This window comes from Centruroides vittatus, unplaced genomic scaffold, assembly GCF_030686945.1.
Source record: "Centruroides vittatus isolate TY-2023 unplaced genomic scaffold, ASM3068694v2 contig_345, whole genome shotgun sequence".
Lineage (NCBI taxonomy): Eukaryota > Metazoa > Arthropoda > Arachnida > Scorpiones > Buthidae > Centruroides > Centruroides vittatus.
The window spans coordinates 2939305-2967296 of record NW_027122170.1 but is presented as its reverse complement, the minus strand read 5'-3'; the positions used below and the strand labels follow the sequence as shown (position 1 = coordinate 2967296).

Here is a 27992-nt window from a genome sequence, read left to right as displayed (position 1 = left end):
ATTCAGTTTTTATGTTGTTATGGCAACAATATATCAAGTAGTTATCAGTTTCATGGGGTACGTTGTTTGCCAATAGATAAATATTTAATCGAATGTCGAATTACGCCTCGTTAAGAGGCAAAAAGCAGCTAATAAATTAATTAAAAAGGCCTCAAAAGTCGCAAGAAGTTGTGCCTTAAATAATGTTTAAAGGTAAAAATGAGAATTTTTAATTGAATAATTCATTTAATTTGTCTTTATTCAAAAAAGTAATATATTAGTTTCAGTTTCGTTTTAAATAATGTGTTAATAAATGAATAAATTGTTAATTTAAAAGGTGCATTTAATTATCAATTAAGAAGTTAATTGGTAATTATCTTAACATTGATAAATATGTTATTTTAGATTTTTATACATTAAATATATAATAGAAATTTAGATTTAAAAAATCATGTAATTAGTGCTTCTACGTGTATACAAATGATTTAAAACTAATTAATATCATCTTTCAAATAATAATAATAATGAATAAATAAATAAATCGTATTGAAATTAATGTGTACTGTAATACGGCAGAATACTCTTCGATTTATGGATCTGTCGTCACGGGTTATATAAGGGTGGTTCGCCTTTTATCTGGAATTTTGGTAATAGCGGTGGAACTGTTCGTAAATGACCATTCGAAACTGGCTATACTTAATAAATAGAGTGGAAATACACCAATATCTGGCACGAAAATGTATGTGTTACATAAACCCACGTTGTTTCCTTTGCTAGGTATTCCCCTTCCACGTGTTGACACTTCTGTTGTTCGGTCAATGATGCCTGCAGAATAAGTCTTTTGGTATAAACTAGGGTTTCTGAAACGGGATCCCGGGAACCCGGGATCCCGGGATCCCGGCTGTTTTTTTACCCCGGGAAATATCCCGGGAAATTTTTCTCATCCCGGGAAATCCCGCAATTTTTTTAAAAGTTCACTTTTTTCTTATTTTGTGTTAAGATTGAAGAAATTTTACAAATAGAAAGTATAATTAACTCATAAACTGTCAGAATGCCGGAATGCATTTATATTTAATTTAAGCCTGTGTTACTGATGGTGCAGCTGTAATGGTGAAATTTGGAAGGTTAATTGAATGTGAGCATCAGTTATGTTATGCACACGGAATTCATTTAGCGGTATGTGATGTTTTGTACCAAAAGTCAACCACTTCAGTAGCAGTCCCTCTTTCTGAAGAAATTCAAACTGAAGATGAAGAGCGCAATGATGATATTGAGAAAGATGAAGAAGACTTTAGTTATAGTATTGATTTTGAAAGTGTTTTGTGTGAGCGTTTGGCTGAAGATCCTTTCGATATAGATATTTCATTTGAATTACATGACACACTAGGTAATGAAATAGTCTGTTCTCAAATCATTAATAAGGTTAGAAAAATAGCAAAATTTTTTCGCAAATCACCTTTAAAGAATAACATCTTACAAAAATACGTTGAACAGGAACATGGGAAAAATTTGCACTTATTTCTGGATTCCAAAACCCGATGGAATAGCCTTTTAGCCATGTTAGAGCGATTTATTAAAATAAGATCATCCATATCGAAAGCAATCATTGACTGTAATAAAGATACGGACAATTTTGATCTTGACAAACAAGAAGTTACTGTAATTCGTGACATCGTGGCATCACTGCAGCCATTAAAAGCTGGAGCAGAAAAGCTTGGCAACAGAGGATCGACTTTACTTTCATCGGAAGGTATTTTTTCTTTTATTATAAATGAGTTAAATCAACTAAACACACCTTTTTCAAGAAGACTAAAAGAGTCGTTTATTCGACGCATAGCAGAGAGAAGAAATGTAAAACTGACTGGCCTCATACAATATCTCAATAGTGGAAAGAATTATGGAAAAGTTTCAACTTTCCCAAGTGAAAAAAGTTTGCCAGCCTTACCAACCAAGACTATGTTAATTTTATCAGCAAAACAGATGTTAGATCGTCTTTTTGAAGTATCTACTGATTCTACTTCCGGTGATACAGATCAACTACCAGATGTCGCAAGCTCATCTGCAATGACTTTAGCTGAAAAGCTTGATGCTGCTATCAAAGAAGCTGAGATAGACAGATCAAGAAAAGTGGACAACAAAAGCAGTACTGAAACGCGTCTCGAGAACGAAATAGAAATCTTTGAGGCTACAGGTGAAAAAACACACATCATCTGTCTTCTGTTAAATGCGTTAAAAACGATTCCACCCACATCGATTGAATCAGAAAGGGCATTCTCGGCAGCAGGACTTTTTATTACCAAATTAAGAACCAGATTGAGTGATCGGAGTATCGACCATCTTTGTTTCTTAAAATCTCATTATAAAAATTTACAGTAATATTTGTATTATGTTTTATTTAAATAAAAAATATCATTTTCTAAGTTAGAAGTTTGATCAAAGTTCAGTTTTTTTCTTTAAATTTTTAACTCAATTCGTAGGCAATTTTTGTTATAAGCAGTTTCGAACAAACTTTAACAAATTTTTTTTTATTTGTGAATTTTCTACGTAATTCAAAGGTATTTTTAATACATATTTTACACATCATTATTAATACGATTTTGGAGGTTGTAGAACACTTAAATTACTTTAAAAAATGAAAAATAATGATATCATTCGATTTCAAGATATTTTTTATATTTTAAAAATAATTTATTATATCCCGGGATTTCCCGGGATCCCGGGAAACAGTTCACTTTTATCCCGGAATCCCGGGACAAGCAAAAGACCGGGAAATAAGAAACCCTAGTATAAACAATATCCAAATAACAAGAGAAACAGGTAAAAGAAAAAAAAACCATCTTTTTTAATTCCAGCATGTTCTCTTTACACATGTTCTTCAATTACAAAATTTAAGATTGGACTAAAATTAAATATTAAATTTTGTAATTATATCCTAATTCTTATTCTATTCTTTAGCAGCTGATGAAGATCTATCAATTTACATCAAAAACGTTTTTATCATTAAATTGATTTGCTTGAATTAAGAAAGGTGGTTTCTTTTTGTCGAGTCTTTTGGCTTGTATTGGAGTGTAGTCCTGTTCGTGTTGGAGGCAATCGACGGACGGTTGGGAAATTCTGCACCACCCAGTCTAGTTTGGATCTGTCGTTGTGCAATTATTAATGTTTAGTCCATTGAAGGAAGCCTTAGTAGATGGGGAGATGCTGAAGTTGGAAAGTTTGTCGTTCGGTGACTCCGACACCAACCGAAAGACTTCTATTCTGCAAGCATAGCATTGTTGCCAAAATGATGGGAAAAGTGTCAGTGTATGGAAGGTGTGTACCTTCCTACAGAAAGAAATGTAAATTGGGAGTATGTTTGTTTGTTTAGTTATGGCAATGCAACTCTTGGGTGATCTGCCCAGGGGGATGCCTTCCGGGAGGTCTTTCTAAGGGAAACTGGCCCCTATTTAGGCATTACAGATGTGGAGAAAACCCGGAAAACTATGTGGCCAATTCGTCCGAGTGAGGTGTAAACCCACGACCGAACTCCCAGTGTTTGGGGAATGAAGACGGCTTGGCCACTAGTGGGCCAGTTGGGAGTATGTAACATATACAGTTCTATCAGCATTACTGAAATTTTAGATGCAGAAATTAAGTTATTCTTGTAGATTAAGCTCTGTGAAAATTATTCTAAGCTAATGGTTAATAAACTTCTTGTACAATCCTTGAAGACAAGCTAAGAATTTGAAAACATTTGAATATAATGGGTATTCAAACAAAACTAAAGCCATATTACTTGAACTAGAATTATGCCAATTATTAATATGTGGACATGATGGTAGCTTAACCATCTATCTTTAGGTCAGTTTTTATAATTTAAGTAAGAAATTATAAGCTCAATTTTATCATGAAAGTAATTTTGCTTTAGATGTTTGGCTATTAAAAATTGGGCTATGGTTTATATAGTGTTATCACCTGTTCGGTTTTCACTCACTGTCCAGGTGAACTATTAATTTTGTCTGGGAATTTCGAAGAAATTGTGAAATTACAATGAAACAAAATTCTTGCAAATATTCTTATAAATTTACACCATTTGAACAGCGAAAGACCTCACACTCACTGAAACTCGTCTGCCATTCTGCCATGTTACTCTGTTTACGCCGAAGTGTGACATGCAACCTGCCTCTTAACCTTTTTTTTTTGTTGCTTGTACCTCCTTACACATCTTATATGGATCTAGATTATCTGTTCTTTCTTAATTTAGGTTACATATGTTACTCCTAGGCAAGTCCCTAGTCCTTAACTATAACTGATTTAGAACTGGCATGCATGTTATTCTTTGCATTGTAAAATAACATTGCACATGTGTCAGGAACTTCTATTCGGACAAACCTGACCTGCCGTCCAGGTCAGAGATTTTGTAAAGGTGGTAACACTAGGTTTATATTTATATAATGTTTCAATAATGAGTTCATATAAAATCATATATCAATAATACATAATGTGTTTTAATAAAATCAATAATTGCTTTTACATTTACATTTTGCACATTGATACGTTAAAATTTAAACTATTAAATTTTGTAAAATCAATGTCAATATCATTGATACTATCTTGACAGAGTTTAATAATAGATTGATCAATTATTTCAATTCTCATTGCTCATCCACTGTTTTAAAGTTGTATTAGATCAGTTGGGGGCAAGTCTATTTGTAATTAACTAAAAATTCTGACAGTGGAAAGTTCATAAGACACTCCTGCATAGTAACTCTTCAGCTTTTAAATTTTAATGTTAGAAGTTTAATAAATTTACTTATTAATGTCTTATATTTTTGAATGTGTGTCAACTTATAAATTTATTACTGTAAAACTTATTAGTCAAATGATCTTTGCCAATATTATTGGGCTACTTTAATAATTAGTAATTAATTCAACTAGAGGTAGGTACAGGACCATCTCATATTAATTTTAATATAATAAATTAATTTAATTTAGAAACTTCTGGAAGAAAAGAATCAGCCCAGAGCGGGACTTGAACCCGCAACTCTCACTTACTGTGTGGATGTGTTGTCAGTTACACTACCTAGATTTCTGTATTATTTTTTCTTCTGAATTAATTAGTAATTATTAATGTAGCCCAATAATTTTGTCAAAGATCATTTGGCCTTAATTAAAATCAAGCTGAATTGTTTATGTAAAATTTCTGGATTATATTTATTAAAAAAGAATATATAAAGTAACAATAGGTTAATTCACATTGTTTATAGATATATATAAATCTGTTTTGCATGCAGTTTATGCTGTTTGTAATGTTTATCAGACATTGTTTTTTCTGGAAATATAGAACATTTGTATTTAATTTAAAACAAATTAATTTTGCTGTTTTTCTATTACTGAACAATTATAAATTCTTTCTCAATCCCTTACAATAAAGGAATTGAGAAAGAATTTATAATTGTTTTTCATTAACAAATCTTACAAAATGGACATTAAATTATTAATATTAAAAAAATAATCATCTCTGGCTTTAAAAGGCAATATTTGTTACAAATATGTGTTTTTAGTTTGTTTAAATCTTTTTTTAGACTCTGATTTAAAAAAAATAAATAAATAAACCACAACTGAATGAAATAAGTATTAAAACTATCACCATGAAAATTCCAGCAAAGCAAATTTATTTTAAAATGTTTTCACCATATTTAAAGGTTGTCATCATGCAATTCCAAATAGAATGTCAGATATGTAAGAGAACACAGAATAAAGAATAGATAATATTTAAAAATTTAAAATGTCTTTCACAAGTCAAATGCAATATATAATAAAAATAAGAAAAAAACATGTGCATTAAAAATAAGTAAACATTGCAAGTATGCAAGTAACAGCATCTCATAGATAATCTTCAACCATGGAAATGCTTTTGACATCATATGTTTTTTTGCTGTGTTCTCTTACATATCTGGTGCTGTATTTAGAACTGCCTGATGAAGTCCTTTAAGTATATTTGAGAACATATTTGCAAATAAATTTGCTTTGCTGGTATTTTGATGGTGATAATTTCACAAAAAAAAGTATATACAGTAAAACTTCTCTAACTCAAAGAAAACAAAGCACTTAGTAGGTCACAAGGAATATGATAAGGATTTAATGTCTCCAACTTGGAGAAAATCTGAGTTAAGGAAATTCATGTCAAAAGTTTTCATGGTTCCGACACTAATTTCTGTTACTTTCAACTTCCCCGACGAATTTTAATATTTATTCTATCTAAAGTGATCCTAATTATTGGATTTCCATGAAATTTTCAGACAGTTAGTTGTATCTACTCTCCAACATCAATTTTCAGACAACATCCCAGTCCAAAGTGAGAAGTCTTCTCACTTTATCTCAAGATGTGTAATTGTTCAATTCCATTAGTTACATTGAACATTTTGCTGAACAACATTTCATTGGCTGTTTAAAACAAAAAAAAAATAAATAAATGACTATCGAAAATTCTTTATATAACAAACCAACAATTATTGGATTATATCAGGCTATTATATCACAATAATTTAAAATTCATTACTAAATAATTTGTCACTAGCAGTTACATATGGTTCCCAGTTGGCACCGTATGTAACCGATGATGGTTATCTAATGTTTAAATATATCTGGAAGAGGAGATCGGACTGGAGGCTCAGGTAGTGTAAGTGGTAATGCATCCACACGGTAAGCAGCAGTTGCAAGTTTGAGTCCCGCTCCATGCCGATTCTTTTCTTCCAGAATTTTCTAAATTATTTAATTTAATTACAATTTAGTTCCAGTTTACTGTTGTGGTTTTTTTATATATCAATATTAATTATAATTACTAAATCTAATAAAAGATGATACCTAATGTCTTCCTCTAGTGACAAATTACTTAGTAATTAAAATAATCGTGATGTAATAGCCCGATATAATCCGGTAGTTGTTGGCTTGTTACATATGTATAGTACATTGGGTTTGTAGATGTTGATTTATGATTCTTTATATAATGCAAGAGAGGTAAAAATGCAAATCTATTCAGAATCGGCATTTTTTACTTAATTGTTCTCTAACTCTAATCATCTGTAACTCAAAAGTTTTTTCCTGCTTCTTGGAGCTTGAGTTAAGAGAAATTTTACTGTACATTAAAAAACAGAATGTGCTATGTAAGATTTTTAAGTTTTGGATTTTTATCAGATATAAATGTGCAAAAAGAGAAATAAAATTGGTATAATTTTAGTTAACACCAACTTAAATATAAGAGTTTCCAGATTTCTGTATGGATTTTAATGAACAATTTTTTAAGTGAAACTGTGCATAAGGCAACTAAATATTTGAATGTAGTGAACATCATTGTTAAAAAGAGAGACTTTTTATGTTGAATGATTGAATTTGACACTAAAATAAGAAATGGAATTAATTTCTGTAGATTCAAAACTTGACTATTTGACATAACTATACTTGGCTGTCTCTCACCAGGTGCAACCAACATAACCAGATGCTTTTTTGGAACATTTTTAATTATGTATACATTTTTGGCAAATACTATTCATATTGCATTCACATTTAATGATTACCATGCATTATTGTAATAAGAATTTTAATAATAATGAATAGTTTCAGGCTATTATTTTAATAATAATATAACTTCTTGTCTAAGTAAAAATCGTAATTCACAGAAATAAACAAATAGATAAAATTTATTCATAGTTTAATAATATATTTTTCCTTAAAATACATTCATTTATATGCTTCCTAATTGTGATAGTTGACTAATACTTGAGTTTCAAAATCATAAATTAAATTTGTTGGGAAATGATAGTAACAAATTAAGAAATGATGTGGTTTCTAAATATATTGGTGATTTTATCCTTGGTGTGATCATGTCACAAGAAAATGATTAAATCAGATAATTTAAAAACAAATAACAATGATAAAAGAAAACAGAAGCAAGTATTTGCTGTATAATTCATTAAAATTATGTAAATAGATAAATTGGATTGTGATTAACCTGTAATTTTTAAAGTAGGTAAGTATGTCAGAATTGTTCAATAATTGTTACATAAATTTATATAAATGTTGTGTATATGTATATGTGCTTAAATATTTTAAATTAAAAAATTACTTATATTTCAAAATGAGATGATAATTAATGTTAAACCGACGAAAGAAAGTTTTATATATCCTATTATAGAGTTAAATGTAATCAAAGCATGCAGCTCTTTAGTGATTGAACAGGAAATATTAAATGAATATTCAGTTATAAAACTTAAGCAATTTCATATTTAGTAAATATAAATATTTTCTGTTGAAAATTTATAATAATCAAACATTAGGAAATTTTCTTCATAGAAATAATTTCAGATTTCTTATACTGTATCTTTATATTAATTTTCCAATTATCTGAAAACTTTGTGCTGTATTTCATATTAAGGGAAGGAATGGTGTTTTTGTTTTTAAGTTCATATTCAAAAATATATTTTTATTTATAAAATATAAAAGTTCTGTTTTATTGCAAAACATAATAGAAAACTTCTATTGTCTTTAATTTATTATTTTTATCATATGACCTAGAAAATGTTGCATTTTAGAAATTAAACTGTGAAAGTGTTTGGAACCGTAGCGAGAGTCCTCAATATAACATCCTCCTATGTTGGGTGATCCATTTATAATGTCCCTGACAAATATATTGTAAAATATACATCCAGTTAAAAAATTGATCAAAATAAATGTTATTTATAGTTGAGAGACCTTTTCAATTTCGTAAAAATTAAGTCAGCCCCATTCCCCGTATAGGGGAAATTCAGAATTTCAAATGGGTTCACCTCATTTTTTTTCTGTTTTTTGGATTCTCAATTAAATAATAATAATGTTTTATTTGAAACATTTTTTCTAAAAATTTTAATTTCGAAAGTTGTGAATGTTTTTATCGGCTCATGTGAGTTATCACAAATTGTGTGACTTAAACTTTCAAGCTCAACCTAGCATTTAAATCTCATTACTTTACACATTCTTATTGTTTAAGTTTCTTCAGTTTAGTGCCAACTTCAGAGATGAACAAACTGTAGTGTTATATCAAGGTATTTGCTATAAGTGTAATTTTACTTGATGTAAACAACTGATAAATGCAAATCAATAGAAATATTTTATATTTTTGGTAGTATATTTATGTCAAGATGTTTAATTTAAAATAATGTATATGTATGTATACATATAAAATATCCAAGTATAATTAAACCAAAATAAAACTACAATATTGGCATTCTAGATTTTTCGAGTAAGTGATGCTCGTATACAGGAACACTATAAAAAAGAGCATGGTTGCCTAGGCAACTTGAATAGTTTGAAAGAATTCCTGAGAGTGAACATTGCTTGCTTAACAGCACTAGAATGTTAGTATTAAAATCTTTTTAAAGTAAAAGCAGTTTTACTATACTTTTAATTTATAATCATTTGGAAATGTTTTGGCTGAAAATTGGTATCTTAATTTTTTTTTTTTTTTAATAATTGTTTTATGAATTATTTGATAAGACTTTAACTGATTTCTATTGTAATCATTTGTTTTAATCTCAATATATTTATAAATCACATATCATGTGTGTAATATTTGTCATGTGAAATATATACAATAAATTTTTTGAGCCATCATTTAAAATTGGCATTATATATTATTTGTATAATGTGTGTGTGTGACTGAAGAGAAAAATAATAAAATCTCTTGTTTATATTATTGTGTTAACAATAAAAGAAGTAAATATTAGTAGTAATTCTCCTAAAAGCATGATGAGTTTTTAGGAAAAAGTGATTAATAAAATTAATTTTAAACTTTCAGTATGTACATTATAGAGATTTTATCGTGTTGATAATTATTAGATAGAATTAGTTTTAATTTAATCAGCAGCTTCTGATTAATTTTTTTACAATGATGATTCTATAAATATAAACTTAGGCAAGATCTTCAAAAAAATTTTATTCGTTTAAAATATCTTAAAATTTTACATAAAAAAATTAACATTTTCTCCGATTTATTTTATGTAATTTGAAACTCGAGCATTTTTATGTAATTCTTTCTATTATTCATTATTTTCTTAGATCTGCTATTTTAGTATTATATTTGATTAATTTGTAGAAAAATATAACAAATAATTAATTGACATATGATTGGTTTCTAGTTTTTAATATTTAGATCAGTGATCCATTAACTGGTGTGTGTGTGGCATGCTAGTGTGCTGCTGACTTTTCGTAGGACTACCATTTCAGTAAAAGTCTAATTGTTTTTTAAAGCAAATAAGAAACATTTTAATGTTTGTTTATTTTTATATAAAAGTATAAATCTTCAACATTGCTTTATGTATGTGTCAGGGTCTTCCAAAAAGAATGCTATAATTTTAAATTATTGTAATTATGTTTATTATTATTCAAGAACATTATAATGTACAGTACATCTAAACATTGGAAAACTGTCGAAGTTTTGCATTTGCTCATTTCAGTTTCTAAATGTTTGTGTCACACAGTACACATCTGACAAATACTCAAATTTTTCCTGTACTTTCTACCACCACTCCTCCCAAGACAGCCAAATGTAGAATTTTGGCTACAGCTCCTGCCAATTACTCGTGTTGCACAATGATGAGTGATTCCAACTTTATAAACTGCAGAACACAAAATGCCTTCTCTTTTGTGGAGTTGCCATTTTTGTTTACATTGCTTTCAAGAGGCAGTAGACAGTGTTTGAGTGCAGATTGGAGACGAAAGTTGGATGGTTATTCTATAGATTGGAATAGGTCGCATTTTCCTTGGATAATAATTAATATAATTACAGGTCTTCCAAAAGAATTGTTATCATTTTAAATTACTGTATGTAAGAGCATCTTAGATGTAAAACTGGCTTGTTGGTGTATCACCAAAAATTATGCATTCTACTGGCCGAAAGACATTGAGAATTACTGATTTAGACTATTAGTTTACTGTGTTGAATTTGATACTAAAAATATTTTTCTTTAACTCACATTAATTTTTTCATTGTATAAATCATTGATCTGTATATGTTTTGATATTCCTCTCTAAAATTAATTTCTCATTTAATTAAATTGTTTACCAAATGAAAACAATGAAAATATCATCACATTATTTTGGTTTAATAATATATAAAGCGATCATAACTTGCATTAATAATTTTATTCTTAAAAAATCAATTTTATGCTGATAAATCAGTATGTAGAAGTTGATTTATCATTAAATTGCTATTATAATAATTAAATAATGCTATTTAATATTAATGCAATAATGCAATATTAAAAAATATGATATTCTAACTATAAAATCTAACAATATTATTATTAAAATTTCAAATCAAAGCTTTTTTATAATTTTTTTTACTAAAAGTTTCCATAATATTGTTGATTGCATAATATCTACAGCCATGTTTAATTGTAAACAAATAGATAACATGCTAAATTAATGCTATTTTATCATAAATTAATTATTTACATGTGTCAGAAACTAAACAGTTTGGGATCATTCAATTTACAGTTTATTAAAATGCACCTGAACCTGTTACCGGTGTAGTCAAAAAGACAAAATCCACTCCAGCAGCACTAGTCACCGAATTAGCTCATATCAAACACCTAGCGACCATCCACAGGTACCATAAGCTAATCAATGGATTATTTAATCGTCACCATCATTCCACACGTTTCTGACATCCACCCACGTGATGTCATCTTTCCGGAAGATGAGACATGGATCCCCGTCATGGGGATCCATGTATAAATAATCCTTACATGGCATCATTATATAAGGAGATCGCCAACAAACGCTGCATTAAAATCACTTACAGATGTCCTACCATCTTGGACATCCTCTGTAACAGGAAGGATTCCCCCGATCCCAATAGACTCCCAGGTGTTTACTCTATACCTCTTAAGGACCACAGGTGTGACAGGAACCTGGTTTACATCAGTTCAACCAAATGATCATTGGGAACAAGAATATGTGAGCACAATGCAGATATTCTACATGGAAGGAACTCTACAGCCCTTGCTGTTTACGCAGCCGACCGAGACATCGAGGCGACCTTCAACCAAGCAAGGCTCATCATCACTTCGCCTCACCCTGAACACTTGAGGTGGCTGGAGGCTATCTCCATTTACAAATCTAGCTGCGCCACCACCTGCATAAATTATAAAGAACAACTTAATTTGTCCGTCACCTGACAGGCCCTTATCAACACGGACCTAGCAGTCTACCTGCATCAAATGCGCATGTCCAATACAACGATTTTAACGAAGTGTCTGTTCAAATTCTGTTTAAACTTCAATGTTCTATTTTTCTGCGTTCCATTGCTTCCGTTTTTCGTCTGAAGAAGAACTAATAAGTTCGAAAACGTTTACGATTTTTCATCTTTTCAACTACACCGGTAACAGGTTTAGGTGCGTTTTGATTTCACCCCAGTGTTTTGTGGAAGTAGAAGTTTACAGTTTATTAATTTGTATTATTACTTGTCACATTTACAGCCATATTCAAAACTAAATCAAATGTTAGTGTTAATAGTTAACCAGTTATCATTCATTTTACTTCAAGTGTGTGATTATGTATTGATCCAACTCTTGATCCTTTGTTGTGAATAGAGTTTCTTATTTCCCAGTCTTTTGCTTGTCCTGGGATTTTGGGAAAAAAGTGAACTGTTTCCTGGGATAGAATTGATTATTTTTAAGATACAAAATATCTTGAAATCAAATGATATAATTGTTTTTTGTTTTTTATAGTAATTTAATCTGTTCTGCAACCTCCAAAATCATTAATAATGCTGTGTAAGATATATATTAAAAATTACCTTTGAATTACGTAGAAATTTTCACCAATAGAAAACATTTATTAAAGTTTGCTGGAAACTGCATACAACAAAAAAAAAAGCTTTGAATTGAGTTGAAAATTTAAAAGAAATGAACATAGATCAAACTTTAACTTAAAAGGTAATTTTTGTTTTTTAAATAAAACATAATACAAAATATTATTGTAAATTTTTATAAGATTTTAAAAAGCAAAGATGATCAATACTCCTTAATCTGATCTTACTTTAGTAATGAAAAGTCCCGCTACTGAGAATGCCCTTTCCAATTCAATTGACGTGGATGGAATCATGTTTATTGTATTTGATGTTTTTGATGTTGTTTGACGTGATGTTGTAGTCTGGAAGATTTCTAGTTTGTTTTCTAGATTGTAGTACTTCTTTTTCTCTCTAGTATTCTTGATTTGTCTATCTCAGCTACTTTAATAGAAACATCAAGCTTATAGCCCAATAATTCGGCAGTTTGTTTGTCTTTAATAATCAGGTTTATGAAGAAAACCTTCATACTTGCAGACTTTGTACTTGTTTGTATCCTTGCCCAATTTGCACAACCTGGCATTACGCAGTTATCGAAGCTACTAGGCACGGTTAAAAATTAAGACAGTATAAGCACAATTATTCCAGATATTACGGGTTCTGACAAGTAAAGAATTTTCAGAGTCCTGCCACAAATAAGCTACATATTGATTTAATTAATTGATGAAAAATTTAAAAAACTAATAAGTAGGTTTAAAATTAATAAATACAAATGTATTCTGACAGTTTGAGTTAATTATACTTTCTATTTGCAAAATTTCCTCAACCTTAACACAAAATAAGAAAAAAGTGAACTTTTAAGAAATTTGCAGGATTTCCCGGGTTAAAAAAACAACCAGAATCCAGGGATCCCATTTCAGAAACCCTAGTTGTTAATATGGAGATTAGTGATGATCTGTATCTTACATGGATTGATGAGAACAAGCAGATTGATAGGCAATGTAATGAAAATGAGTACAATACGTTTTCAGCATATCTATGACCAGCTGTGATTTTGTTGTGATGCAAGCAAATATCAGAAAGGAAGAAGACAAATATATGGAATTAATTAAAAGATGTATCTATGGTCAAGGAATATAGATATTTTTTGAAAAATTTATTATGAATGCTAAAGAGAAAATTTTGGAGTGGATTAAATATGAAAGCTGGATGTAAGCAATATCTTTTATATATATAATTCAGTGGCGTGCCGTGACATTTGATGATAGGGAAGCTGTGTTTCTGTAAGAAGCCGACTTCCAGGGGCAATCAGTTAATTGCGCATCAGTGATGGCCTAGGGTCCATTCGTACGTGCGTGGTGGCTGAAGAGATGTACCTGACAAAAACCGACAAAAAAGAAACAAAATAAACATGTACTATGTACAAAATAGTTTGCTTTAGGACAATCGGCCGTTCGAGACATCCTGGGCATCGATGCGGTTCTTTGATGGTCGATCGAAGGTGGCCCCGGGACAGTGGCGTCGACAAGTCTGTAGGGCATGGGGAGACTTCGTCTGTTGGCGTCGGGAACATGGTCTAAGTCCAAAGTGGCATGGGTTACAGGTTGGCACAATAGACAAGAATTTTTTTTTGCACATTGACACACAGCGTTTTGGTTATTCAGAACGTTAACCGAGTGCAAGGTGTCCTCGATTGTCAGGGATTATATCAATCTCTGTTCTTTCTTTTATCCATTTGATTGGTCATTTTCCCTCAATCACGCTTCCCAAGTGGTTGGTCCCTGGTTACTAAACGTAACGAGACTCTTACCTGGAGCGGGAGAAAAGTCAAAATCGAAGACGAATTTGATCTTCCACCGATCATAGGACGACTTCTTTCCGCGATTTATGGTTTCTGCCTGGCAGTTTGATATAAACAATGGGTGTTAGACTACAAACGACTTTTACCTATGTTTTTTTAAACTAATAAATTTTTCTCCAAATTAACCGTTTTTTTGCATCTTTCGTGACTGGTCAGACCCGTCCGGTACATGACATTTCCATAAAAGTTTTAAACAAATACCGGAAATGACAAAAATAAACAATTTATGTATTTTAGTTCTAAAATACAAATAATGCATACATAATACAAATTGATATGATACAAACAATGATAGAAAAACTTGTTTTTTTAACTTTTTATAAACTAACTCTATTCGGCGATTTTCTTCTGCAAAGTCGTTAACTACTTTATCATAAAAGTTGCCGTCGTCGACTCCATCGACGTATTTAAAAGCTCTTTTTCTATCGAAAGCAACGCTAGTGACGACAATTTTTTCCTCCAACCGAGTGTTCCTGGCCAATGTATGAATTTGCTTCGTGGTCGAAAAACTGTGCTCAGCAGACCCACCGGTAGATGGTGCCATAAATATTAATGATATTAAATCATATAATTCTTTTAGTGCGTCTTTGTTCAGATCGACATTAATTATAATATGTTTTATGTCTAAGAGTTACTTGTCAATATAGTCCGGACACGAATATAAATATTGCGATTCACTACATAATTTAGATAAATCAAAAAATTTCCCATAAAATTTACTTAATTTAAAGAATTAAAACACGCTTGGAAAAGTTGTTTTTCATAATATTAAAATTATTAACATCTAAAAGTGATAAAAATTCTAAAGATTTTGTCTGAAAATCTGTCAATATATAATTACAGTATAATCAAAAGAAAATTATAATTAAATATAACTTTTCAAAAAAACGTACATAAAAATAACATCGAATACTCTTTACTTTTTAAATCTTAAACAATTCACTTAGTCAGATAGCTCCCTACCCAGTGGCTAAGGGATAGAATCGTTGGAAGCGTTACACGTGTGTAGCTTCCACCAACTAAACCAGGTAAGGTTGGTGCTCTGTAAAGCGCATGCGCCAATGTCCTCTGGCTGCTTTACACCATTCAGTTATTCTCGCCTTGAAAGCTGTCTCGTAAGCGTTTCCATTCCGCCACTGACATTCGAATATACAATAGCAATCTTATCATTTTTTTCACATGTAGTATAGAAATTTGTAATAAGATACATAATGCAGTTATAATAAAATATTAATTTTAATTAATTCAAAGTATGTTAAAATATGAAAATTTATATTTTAGAAACTACAAGGGAAGGTCATTGGAAGGTGGAAGCACCGCTTCCACCGCTTCCAATGACGGCACGCCACTGATATAATTCTAATGAGTAACATGAATAGTTATAGGAAAAATGATTTTAATGAAGAAAACTGTCCACAAAGATTATACACATTAGTGAAAGAATTTGCTTAAATAACCAAATTTTAATTTTAATCTTTATTACTTATCATCATTAGAATTTGTTTTTTTGAACATTGTGTTAGTTCAACTTTATAATTATAAAAGAAAAGCAAAATAGAAAAATTATATAGATGAATTAATTTTAAAAATTTATAAACAAAGTTTAAAGTAGTAATTATAAAAGAGATTTAACTGCTACCTCTAGCCCAATAAAAATCTGGCAGATTATTATTGGGCAATAAATATTTGTTACAAATTTTTATGTAATTACAGAAATTTATACCATGTCTTAAAATTTGAATAAATGTATCATAGAGACTTAAATATTCTTTAGTTTGTGAATGTTAGTATTGAATACACTGAGTAGGCATATAGATATATAATTACATATAAAACCAAACTCAATAGACATTACTAATTAAATGATATAGCCAGATTCTTATTAAGTTACAATATGGCTAGTTAATAAGATACCAACTAATTTGGACTAGAGATAGGCACTCCTGCTCACTGTACAGATGCATTATTAGTTACACTACCCAGATCTATGTTTGATTTTTTGTTTCCAGACCAATGATTAATTTAGCTATAACAATACTGGTTACACTGCACCAAATGGGAACAGCTATACATCCATGGTCCTCCATGGCAGTTAGTCAACTTAAGCATTTATCCCAGTTTGATGTATATACAATTTCATAAAGACCAAATCCAATAAATATTATTAATCAAATAATAGTAATTGGGTTCTTATTGAGCTACAGTGTGGCTAATTAATTTATAAGGTACCAGTTAGATTAAGTGGCAAAGCTGCCATCTCATGTTAAATATAGATGCATGTATATGGCAGCTTATGGTATTTTAATTTAAATTGATATTAATTTTAAAACTTTAATTATAGTGTAAGTAACATTAATATAAGTTCATCACTGAATTTCCAAAACCTTTTTGGATGAGCCATCATCACACACAATAATTTATCAACAAATATGAACCCACTAATTATAGACCTTCCATGTGTCTAAGGTAGAGTTTCTCATTTCCTGGTCTTTTTCTTGTCCCGGATAAAACTGAACTGTTTCCCAAGATCCGGGTTATAATTAACTATTTTTAAGATATAAAATAAATCTTAAAATCGAATGATATAATTATTTTTCATCTTCTGCAACCTCCAAAATCATAATATTAACAATGCTGTGTAAAATATATATTAAAAATTATCTTTGAATTATGTAGAAATTTTCACCAATAGAAAAAATTGATTAAAGTTTGTTGGAAACTGCTTACCAAAAAATACCTTTGAATTGAGTTGAAAATTTAAAGAAAAAATAATGAACTTAGATCAAACTTCTAATTTAAAAGGTAGTTTTCATTTTTTAAATAAAACATAATACAAAATATTATTGTAAATTTTTATAAGATTTTGAAAACCAAAGATGGTCAATACTCCGATCACTCGATCTGGTTATTATTTTAATGAAAAGTCCCGCTACTGAAAATGCCCTTTCCAATTCAATGGATGTGGATGGAATCGTCTTTAATGCATTTGAGAGAAGACAAATGTAATCTGTTTGTTCACTCGTAGCATTGAAGATTTCTAGTTTGTTTTCGAGATGTGTTGCAGTACTTCTTTTGCTCTCAAGTATTCTCGATTTGTCTACCTTGGATGCTTTAATAGAAACATCAAGCTTATAGCCCAATAATTCGGCAGTTCATTCCTCTTTAATAATCGGGTTTATGAAGAAAAACTTCATACTTGCAGACTTTGTACTCATTTCTATCCTTGCCCAATTTGCACAACCTGGCATAATGCAGTTATTGCATACTACTGGGCATAGTTAAAATTAAGACAGCATTGGGCAATTATTCAAGATATTACAGGTTCAGACAAGTAAAGAATTTTCAGATTCCTGCCAGAAATACATATTGATTATTGATAATCTGTGAGATGTCATAACAAGCAAAAATTTAAAAAACTAATAAGCAGGCTTAAAATTAATAAATGTATTCTGACAGTTTGAGTTAATTATACTTTCTATTTGCAAAATTTACTCAGCCTTAATACAAAAAAAAAGACAAAAAGTGAACTTTTAAGAAATTTGCAGGATTTCCCGGGTTAAAAAAACAGCCGGGATCCCAAGATCTCATTTGAGAAACCCTAGTCTAAAGTATACCATGGACTGCTAGAAATATTATCTTGGATTGATATGACACATTCATGTCTCTTAGAAGCTATAATTAGGGTTAAATTTAAGCAAAATAAAATAAGAATATCACAAAATTGTCATATTACCATAAAGTGCAGTGTAAATAATGTAAATAATCCTACCCTAAATGCAACACCTTCTGTGGCCAGTAAACTATTCTAGTTTATTGGTTTCTGGTTATAACAGGAAGTCTCCTCTTGTAATCTTGTTTGGATTAAATTAGTTGCTGAAAATTTGGTGGTGAACTCATATGTCTGTTGCTGTTAATTAAATTTAAATGTGTTAACAATTTGCTTCTTGTTACATTACATCTTGTTTTTTTTTAGAGAGAGATTCTATTATATGATCGAGCTAATTTGGCAAAGAATTTCAATGACTGTTCTTATATGAGACATCACTTAAAATGTAAGTAGTATTAAAAATAAGAATTTTATTAATATCACTCGTAGATGTTGACAGTTTTATAAAATAGATTCATAATACATGTTCTGATAATTCTAATTATTCTAACTTATATTTAATTCTTCTAGAGATTAACTATGATAATAAAAATAAAAAGTCATATATTATAGTTAACCCATTTTTTCAATAAATAACTAGTTTTATTGGTTTTTTTGTAAGATAAAAACTTGATTGATTTTATCAATGGTGACGTTTGTTTCTTGTATTCCAGTAAATAAATAAATTTTATTATGGTTTTCAGATTAAAATCATAATTATCCTTTTGCAATGAAGCTTAAGTTGTTTAACAATGAATAAATTTAGCAACATTTAAAGGTTAAATCATTTAAACATTAAAACAAATCATCCTTGAATGAACAAGACTGTCAGTCCTATAAGGATTGATAGTACTTGTTCATTGAACTCTTACTGCTGGTAAATTGATTTGATTTTTATTTTCACATGTTTAGTTTTTATAAAGTGTAAAAGCAACATTGCTTGTAATTATTGCAGAGATAAGAGTTCAACATCATAAAAGCATTAAAACTATTTTGTCATTAAAATAATACCTTGTAATTGTATTTTTAATAAATAATGAATTTTGTATATAACAAGAATCTGTTTCATTTCAATTCTTTTTGCCTTCTATTTCAAAACCGTCAATAAAACCTGACGAAGATCGCGGAGGCGATCGAAAACGTTAGTTAGTTGTTAATTTTCGTATGGAGTACCGGAAATTTAAAAGGCTTAGGAAGTGATATTGGATTGAGGTTAGATTTTATTTAAAGATAAGTTAGATAAATTTTTGAATGTGATATACCAGGTTGTTCAATAAGTTTTGTCATTTGATAAGAAAAACACGATTTTATGGTTTGAAATACATTTTATTATTCAACATAATCTCCCTGAACTTTAATACACTTGTTCCATTGATCTTCAAATTTATTGATTCCATCCCCGAAGTGAGAATCCGGAAGACTGTTGAAATACGCTTCCACGGCTGCTATTACCTCTTCGTTCGATGAAAATTGTTTCCCATGCACGAATTTTTTGAGATGTGAGAACAGCCAGAAGTCAGAAAGAGCTAAATCTGGCGAATAGGAAGGATGTTGCAACAATTCGTATTTTAATTCACTGATTTTCGCAATGATTTTTGAGTTGTGTGAGAGGGTGCGTTGTCTTGATGAAAAATGATGATTTTTCTTCTGTAAACCAGGTCTTTTCTCACAAATTTTTACTTCCAGCTGGTCCAAAAGGTTACAGTAATAATCTGAGTTTATTGTTTTACCAGTTTGGAGATAATCCATGAACAAAATTCCTTTTGTATTCCAAAAAACTGATGCTAACACCTTGGCCAATTTCTGGACCCTAACTCACTTCGGAGCCGAAGTACGGTTTACACCACTCCTTAGCCTCTTGTTTTGATTCAGGATCATGGTGGTAGACCCAAGTCTCATCCTTAGTGATGAAACAATGCACAAAATCCTTTTGATCCTTTTTAAAACACTCCAAATGTTGCCGAGAAAGTCGCATTTTAATGTGTTTTTGTTCCATTGTTAGTGAATGAGGCATCCATTGTGCACACAGCTTTCTGTAACCCAAAACTTCAGCCAAAATATTTCTCACACTGCCCTAATGAGATCCCTAGGGCTTCTACTAAATCTCTCTCGGTTAATCGACGATGTTCCAAAACCATATGCTGTATTTTTGCTACGATTTCTGGTGTCGATGCACTTTTTGGACGTCCTTCGGGTGGATCGTCTTCAAGACTTGTACGATCACGTTTAAATTCAGCAACCCTCCTTTCTACTGTTCTAATTGAAGGTGAAGAGTCCTTATACACTTTTAACAATTATTCATGAATTTCTTTTTGATGCTACACCTTCCAAAAATAAGAATTTTATCACTGCACAATATTCAATTTTTTCCATTGTAAAAAAATACAGTGACCCATCAACTTTGAACAGCTGTAAATAGATGAATGAGTTGACAGATCTACATGAAACTTCACACATGTTCATAAAAAAGTAGTACTATTTTTAGAGAAATAAAGCGACAAACCTGATAGCGCCATCTCTTATCAAACGACAAAACTTATTGAACAATCTAGTATTAAAAATTATAAGCATCAAATAGAATGTAAAAGTTATTTATTTATGTTAATCATTATTGGAAACACCCCAAAAATGTATATAAGTTTTGATAATTGCAAATGGTAAATACTTAGATTGCCATTACTTGCTTGCCATACATTGGGGTTTATTTTGGCATTTCTGTAAACCCATTTCTTAAAAAAACATTATTTGCTCTATTTTCTTTGCAAATTTCCAATCTGTTGTTGACTTTGATTTGCGAATTTGGGCCATGGCAGCCTCCACCCTTTTAAATGATGTTTCCAAAGAACTCAATAAAATATAACTACTTTTAAATAGATTTTGTAACCTCCCCTACACTCAGTCTATGAATGTTGCCGGGTCTGGACCGGGCCTTTCTGCTTTTAAAGAAAGAATTAAATATTTTGACTGGCTTTTATACTTCAAATATTTGAATGGTTTTATACAGTTCAGTTGGCTCCACTTATGAATACTCCAAAGAAATTTATGATATTCTTCATATATTTATATGCCATTTTATTAGCTTTATTTTTGTCGTATTTCACAAAGTGTGTTTAATTTTGATTCTTTTTTTACATGTTACTTTCTCTCAGTTTAAAAACATTTGTAAACAAAATTTATACCATGTTTAACTTTTTTTGTTTTTTGTTTGCTTCTTATCTGAGGGATGGAAAACTGTAGCCCTTACATGACTTTTTCTATATATCAATAATAAATTATTAAGTTAAAAAAAATCAAGAAAAACCAAATTAGATAATACTGCTCTATGTAAATTGATAGCTAATTGTTTTTAAAGATTCAAATAATTGCTTAATCATCTATATATATAATCAAGACGAGTCGATAATAATAATCAGCACAGAGCCCAAATGGTTAGGAGTTGAAAGTTGAAATTTGGTACATAGTTAGGGTACGTCACAAGAACGCACACTAAGAAGAGCTTTTTCGAAATTTCTCCCCACGGGGGAGAGGGACGGGATTAAAGCGTAACACTTCCATCAACAATGGGAGTGTTAAGTAACAATGGAAGTGATATGTAACAATAAAAGTGTTAAGAGAAAGTGACGTGCAAGACGCAGATGCAGTTTTTTCGTTTTTGTGGAAAATCGAACATATTTTTAGACCAATCTAAAAATTATCTAATTAGTCTGAAAACAGGAGGACCCAATTCTTGCATTCTATGAAAACCGGTAAGGTTGACTATAACGTAATAATCTTAATCTTCGCTATCGTTACTTTTGCCCGAGCAACGCCGGGCCTATCTGCTAGTATTTTATATTTAAAAAATTGAACATTATATTTACTTTTAAAGCATAAGAATAAAAAATTGCCTTCTGGAAACCTTATATTTTAATTTATCTAGTACTTTTGAAAAGCAGATTTCATCACAAGAAGTTAGTATGTAGTCATAGTGACCAAACTCTAGCCCCTTATTTCTGCTCCTGTATATTCTCTTATTACTTAGGTGTAGGTCCAAGTTTTGTGCAATTTCTATATGTAGGTTATGTATAAAATACTTTTCCAATACAAGATTAGGCTCTTGCATATTTCTGATACATGATATGTTGCCCCTATTGTGATAAGGTTTGGCCATCTCTGGTATATATAATCTAGATTGGATAATTTTTGAGATTGTTCTTTTGATTTTGCTAAAAATGTTTTATTGTTTAGATGATGAAGTGCCATTTGTACATCTCTCAAAACAATGTTCCTCCAAAAAAAGATGTATTGCAATGCGACATAATTGTTTTTGTGAGACTCATAGTTACAGCTTTAAGAAATGTTTTAATATTTATCTTTTATATTTTTGTTATAAAAAATAATACTTTGCTTGTGAACTCTCTTGCTGTTACAGGCTATTGTGTTTTTTTATCATTTCACTCTCATTAGCCAATAATTTACTGTTAATTTCTCTCTCTCTCTGGAAGATAATTTACTTGGTGGAGTCTGTTTTACCCCATTTAATTCTGAGAATGTGAAGAGAGAGAGCAATATGAGAATGGAAAACTTTCTCACATCGTTCTAGAAATTTCAGCATGTTTTTAAAAGAATACTGCAATATCTTAGCATTATTAGAAAAGAAATGATCTACAAATAAAACTCTGTAAGGAATTTAGACATATAAATGCAAAATGTATAAAGTGCTCTGCCATATATCATTATCAGTTCGTTTCAGCTTAGCAGATACAAAAATAACAGTTTGACTTATTTACAAACATATTAAAAGTTAGGTTATTTGTGAACTAGTTATCCAATATAAATGAATGAATTAGGATATAAATTTGTCCAAAAAATTTCTAAATTTTATATTTAAATTAGTTTATCATTTACTATTCAGTAAAACTGCATTCATCATAAACTGCAAAAACAACCACTCATACCTTTAAGTGCGGTGTGAATTTTACTTTTCCTAATGTTTTCAGTCATTTTAAATGTCCTTCAGGATAAAAACTGATAGCTTTCATTCTTATTTTTAAATTGCAGTCCTCTGGAACAATTTGCATTTTGAGATTTTAACACTTTAGAATCCAAACTGTTTAATTGCACGTGTGGAACTTCCATGTAGATTACAAATATAAATCCACAAAGATGACGTATTCCAACATCAAAAATTATAACATGTATGTGTCAGATTTAAATTTAAATATACAAAAAAATAAACAACAAGAATGATGAAAAAACATGATCATAGCAGATAACATACATGAAATATACAATATTCCCTGCTTCCATACTTTAACATTTTATTTCACATCTATTAGAGCCTTCCATGTACTGGATATTACATTGTCATCTTTATAATTTCACTGTTTGCCTTCTCAAAGATGTTTTATATATTTGTTATACTTCTCTGTATTTTCTTGTTTTTACTTTGCACTTTTTGGATTATTTTAGTCTGATCCCAGTCTACTGAGATGGACTCTGGGTTGAAACTCAGGTAAGCTGCTAATGCAGTAGAAGGGTTAGCCTTCTGGATGATGTCCTTGTGATCTTTAATCCTTGATGTTAATGACCAACTAGTAGCACCTATGTAGTACAGGTCTTGCTCAATCCTACTGTCCTTGAGTAGTATTTTGCATATATCTGGAATGTGTGTTGGATCTATGGGATCTTTGTCATTCTGCAGTAGTCCGTATATAGTGGGGTTTCTTTTGTAGATAATTTTCTTCTCCACAGCTACTTGTATCTTTCTGTACATATTGTGTAGAGGTGCCATATATTCAACCACTGTGTATTCAGGCTGTGTTCCCCTTTCCTTCAACACATGCAGTTAAATATTTGGCATTCTAAAACATTAAAATTTCAAAATGCAAATTGTTCCAGAGGACTGCAATTTAAAAATAACAAAAAAACCAATCTCTTTTTATCCTGAAGAAGGGCATTTAAAACTATTGAAACTTTGGAATATTGGATAACACGTGGTTTCGTTCGATTCGGAATTTTTGACGATTCGAATTTTATCAGTTAAGAGGAGATTATTCGATTTAACGGTCAAAAAAGAAAATTTCGCTTGAAGAAGGACCTAGTGAGGGGCCGAAAACGTTCGCGTACGAACTTTGACTGCACCGGTTACAAGGTTTACAGGAGATTTGAATACTATTGAAAATGTTAGAAAAAGTAAAATTTACACTGCACTTAAAGGTATGAGTGGTTGTTTTTGTAGTTTATCATTGTTAAGAACATTAAAAATTGAAACTTCTGTAAGCAATATCATATAAAATCTTTAGCTGTGTTTTAATGAATAAATACATTAACTAGATAATGAGTAGGAAAAATCCATAATCTTATACCAATTCTTGTGAGAAAAATGAAAAATGAAAATTTGCTTTGTTTAAAGCAAGTTTTTCAGGTTAAGTTTGTGAATAAATTTGCCAAACAAAAAAATTTTATTTGAATGTTTTTTGTTAATGTGAAGCACCAATATCCGTAGTCAATTGTACTTTTGCCGATTGCGGACCTGTCTAGACCTTATCTCGACCGTAAAAGACTTCGCCATCTCTATCCTTTAGTTATAAATTTAATTGAATAAAGAGATTAGGAATATTTGATTAAATAATCCGTATTGCATTGTTGTTAAAAATAATAATAATAATCAGATGAGAGTTTAATTAAGTTTTTTATTTTTCAGATATGTAACTATAAAATTTTATGATTGATTAAATAACATATTCAAACATGGCAGTGAATTTAAATAATAGATCTGGAAACAATGCAACAAAATCTTCATTATTAAAAGTAATTCTGTTAGGTGACGGAGGTGTAGGCAAGAGTTGTCTTATGAACCGTTTTGTCAACGGTCAGTTCGATGCCAATGCCTGTCATACGATCGGTGTAGAGTTCCTCAATAAGGATATAGTGGTGAAAGGAGAACGGTACACGCTTCAGATATGGGACACCGCAGGACAGGAGAGATTTCGCAGCCTACGGACACCCTTCTACAGGGGATCGGACATCTGTATGTTAACTTACGGGGTGGACGACCGGAAGAGTTTTCAGAATCTCAACATGTGGAAGAAGGAATTCTTACAGTACGCCGACATTCGCGACTACGAAAATTTCCCGTTCATAATAATCGGAAACAAAGTCGACATGGAAACCAAAGAAGTTTCGACGGACGAACTGAAACAATGGTGTCAGCAGAACAAAAACTGTCCGTACGTCGAGACGAGCGCCAAAGACGCAACGAACGTGGAACAGGCATTTCACATGGCCGTGGAGAACTGGCTGCAGATGGAACAGCGAATGGAGGAATTGTATATGGACGAAACCGTGGACTTGAGTAAACATTCCCAGAAGCGAGCATGCTGTAGTTTGTTATAACTTTATTATTTACGAGGCAAATTAATTCATTAATTGGCAATATTGTATATTTAAATTTTTTGTGATGTTATTTATATTATTTCAATTTATTGTTGCATGTTAAGATACTGTATAATTGTTATTTTTGAATATAAATATTTATTTGAAGAGGCAAGTAATTTAATAAATCAATAGAGTTGTGAAAAATCATTGCAATTACATTGTTGGCCAAAATATTCCAAAAAATCTATAGACTTGTAATTGCAGATTAATTGTGATGCGATAACACTCAATTTTAACGATACCAAATAGTAAAAAATTGATAAATCAAAAATACTAAAGATTAATTTTCAATAATAATTATATAATGCAGACAATAGGATCGATCATTAACAAACTCGTTGAACTTTCTGCTACTTCATATGGGAATATTATATGTATGAAAAACTCATTTGCAAGGCAAGTCAGAATTAGATCCGAATTCATAAAAATTAACTCAAAGCTGCAGAAGTAAAATGTCAAAATTCTACTTAAGTTCCAAAGCTTTAGCAAAATCTGCAAACCTGGCAGCAGGCAACAAAACAGCATTCCTTATTTGTACCTTCACATTGTATAGTTATTAAAGAGGTGATCTTATTAACTTTAAATTTGCTTTTCTAAATTTTTAAGTATAATGTGAAGACAGCACACTGATATATTCAAGTTGCAGAGAAAATTGCATTTAAAGTTGGTAAGCACCTTTGCCCTACTCTGTGTTTATTTTTGATATTTTGAGTTCATTCCATTGCCTGTAGTAATAATATTTTGGGTTATATTTTGTCATCACCACCAATGGGTAGAACATTGTTCATTGCTTGTTAAAATATAAATTTCATTTCCAGCTATTATAGAAACAAATTGAAAAATTGTAGTTTAAATTTGTCTGCATAGATCTCTACAACCTATGGTTTACTTTTTTAAAGATAATTTTCTGGCTAAGAGGATGGTTTGATTTTAAAATTTCTACTGTTTATAAAAGTTATTGTTTGTCAATGTAAAAGATATTTAGCTAACATATAACATATATATATTCATTTGGATGGTGACATAAATTTGAGTCAGATTAGATCTTGTTTACATAATCAGCCATATACTTTCTGATAGTATCTGGTATTTGCAAATTAGTTCAGTTCAAGTTCAAAAAAATGCTAATATCAACAACTTGAATATAGATATTTAGAAAATTTTATTATATTTCTGTCTAAAATGTTGTATTTATTCTTTCTGCAACCAAATTTGAAGCATAGCATTCTAAATATGTTAAAGCTTGTTTGCTACGTTATACGGGCAAATCTCGACATCGTGTTTTCTTAAATAATGCCGTCGTTCGAAAGCTCTGGCAAATAATTTTATTTACCGGAGCTTTCGAACAAATCCTTCACGTAAATCTTAGATAACTCTCTGGTATATGTACGATTACTAAATGTATGAGTTTTTGTTGCAAACATTACTGCCAAATCATGTGACTGACAAGCTCAAACTTGCATACAGATCTCATCATATACAACTGTTTTTCTAAGGTATTTCAATTTAGCACCCTGCTTAGTACCAAATTTAGAGGTGAAATAAACGGTGATTCTAAATCAAAGCTTTACTGTATTAAATGTTCTTCAGTATTAGTTCTATAATGTTTGCAACAAATTTTTGAGTTAATAACTTGTAAAATAAGCAGCGTATATAATTTCGCAGAACATTTTGCAATATAAAATTATTTTGAATCGTGTTTAATCGTGTATAGGATTGAATACAATAATAAACTTCCTATGTCAGCATTAAATTTTTGCCAAAGGTGACTTTGTATCTTCACATTTAATTAGTAAATAGTGAACATTGGTAAGCATTTTGCATAAGCTAGAGATATTAATACCGTCTACTTAGCTTCTTGCTAAGCTTGATATAATACAATCACTACAGCTATACTAAAATATTGGAAATTAATTAATTAGACTACTATACACTATACACAACCACCTTATTTTTAAGAAAATAAAGTACACAATTGCCGAGCTTTTGCTACAAAACTAATGACGATATATGTTCAATCAATCATTGCAATTCTGGATTTTAGCAATGTCTAACACAAGCTAATGTGATCATTTATCAAATTTCAAATTAACATTACCATTTATAGCATTACTAGAGTTCTGTGCTGAATACTATAACTGTGTATTTAAAAATCACTCATTAAGGAAACTCAACTGTAAATCCAATTCAAACCATTTTTTGGAAAACACTAGTGCTTTCGGACAGTGTATGCATTAACACAAATCGAGAACAAAACACAATGAATCTATCCATTTTTTATA

The 27992-nt window shown here is 30.4% G+C and overlaps 1 protein-coding gene across 2 annotated transcripts; it reads left to right on the top strand.

The window, feature by feature from the left end:
• On the top strand, nucleotides 1–26777 carry Rab9 (RAS oncogene family member Rab9). 2 transcript variants are annotated; one of them, XM_067269068.1, is made up of 3 exons: nucleotides 1–192; nucleotides 18619–18697; nucleotides 24977–26777. In XM_067269068.1, the coding sequence occupies exon 3, from the start codon at nucleotides 25024–25026 to the stop codon at nucleotides 25666–25668; it is 645 nt and encodes a 214-aa protein (XP_067125169.1). In that variant the 5' UTR covers nucleotides 1–192; nucleotides 18619–18697; nucleotides 24977–25023; the 3' UTR covers nucleotides 25669–26777. The 2 variants fall into 2 exon arrangements, with proteins under 2 accessions (XP_067125169.1, XP_067125170.1); XM_067269069.1 differs by lacking the exon at nucleotides 1–192 and adding an exon at nucleotides 7965–7987.
• Nucleotides 26778–27992: the final 1215 nt, after the last annotated feature.

What these genes read in the sequence shown, in the direction of transcription:
- Rab9 (XM_067269068.1), top strand. Translation starts at nt 25,024, where the DNA reads ATGGCAGTGAATTTAAATAATAGATCTGGAAACAATGCAACAAAATCT.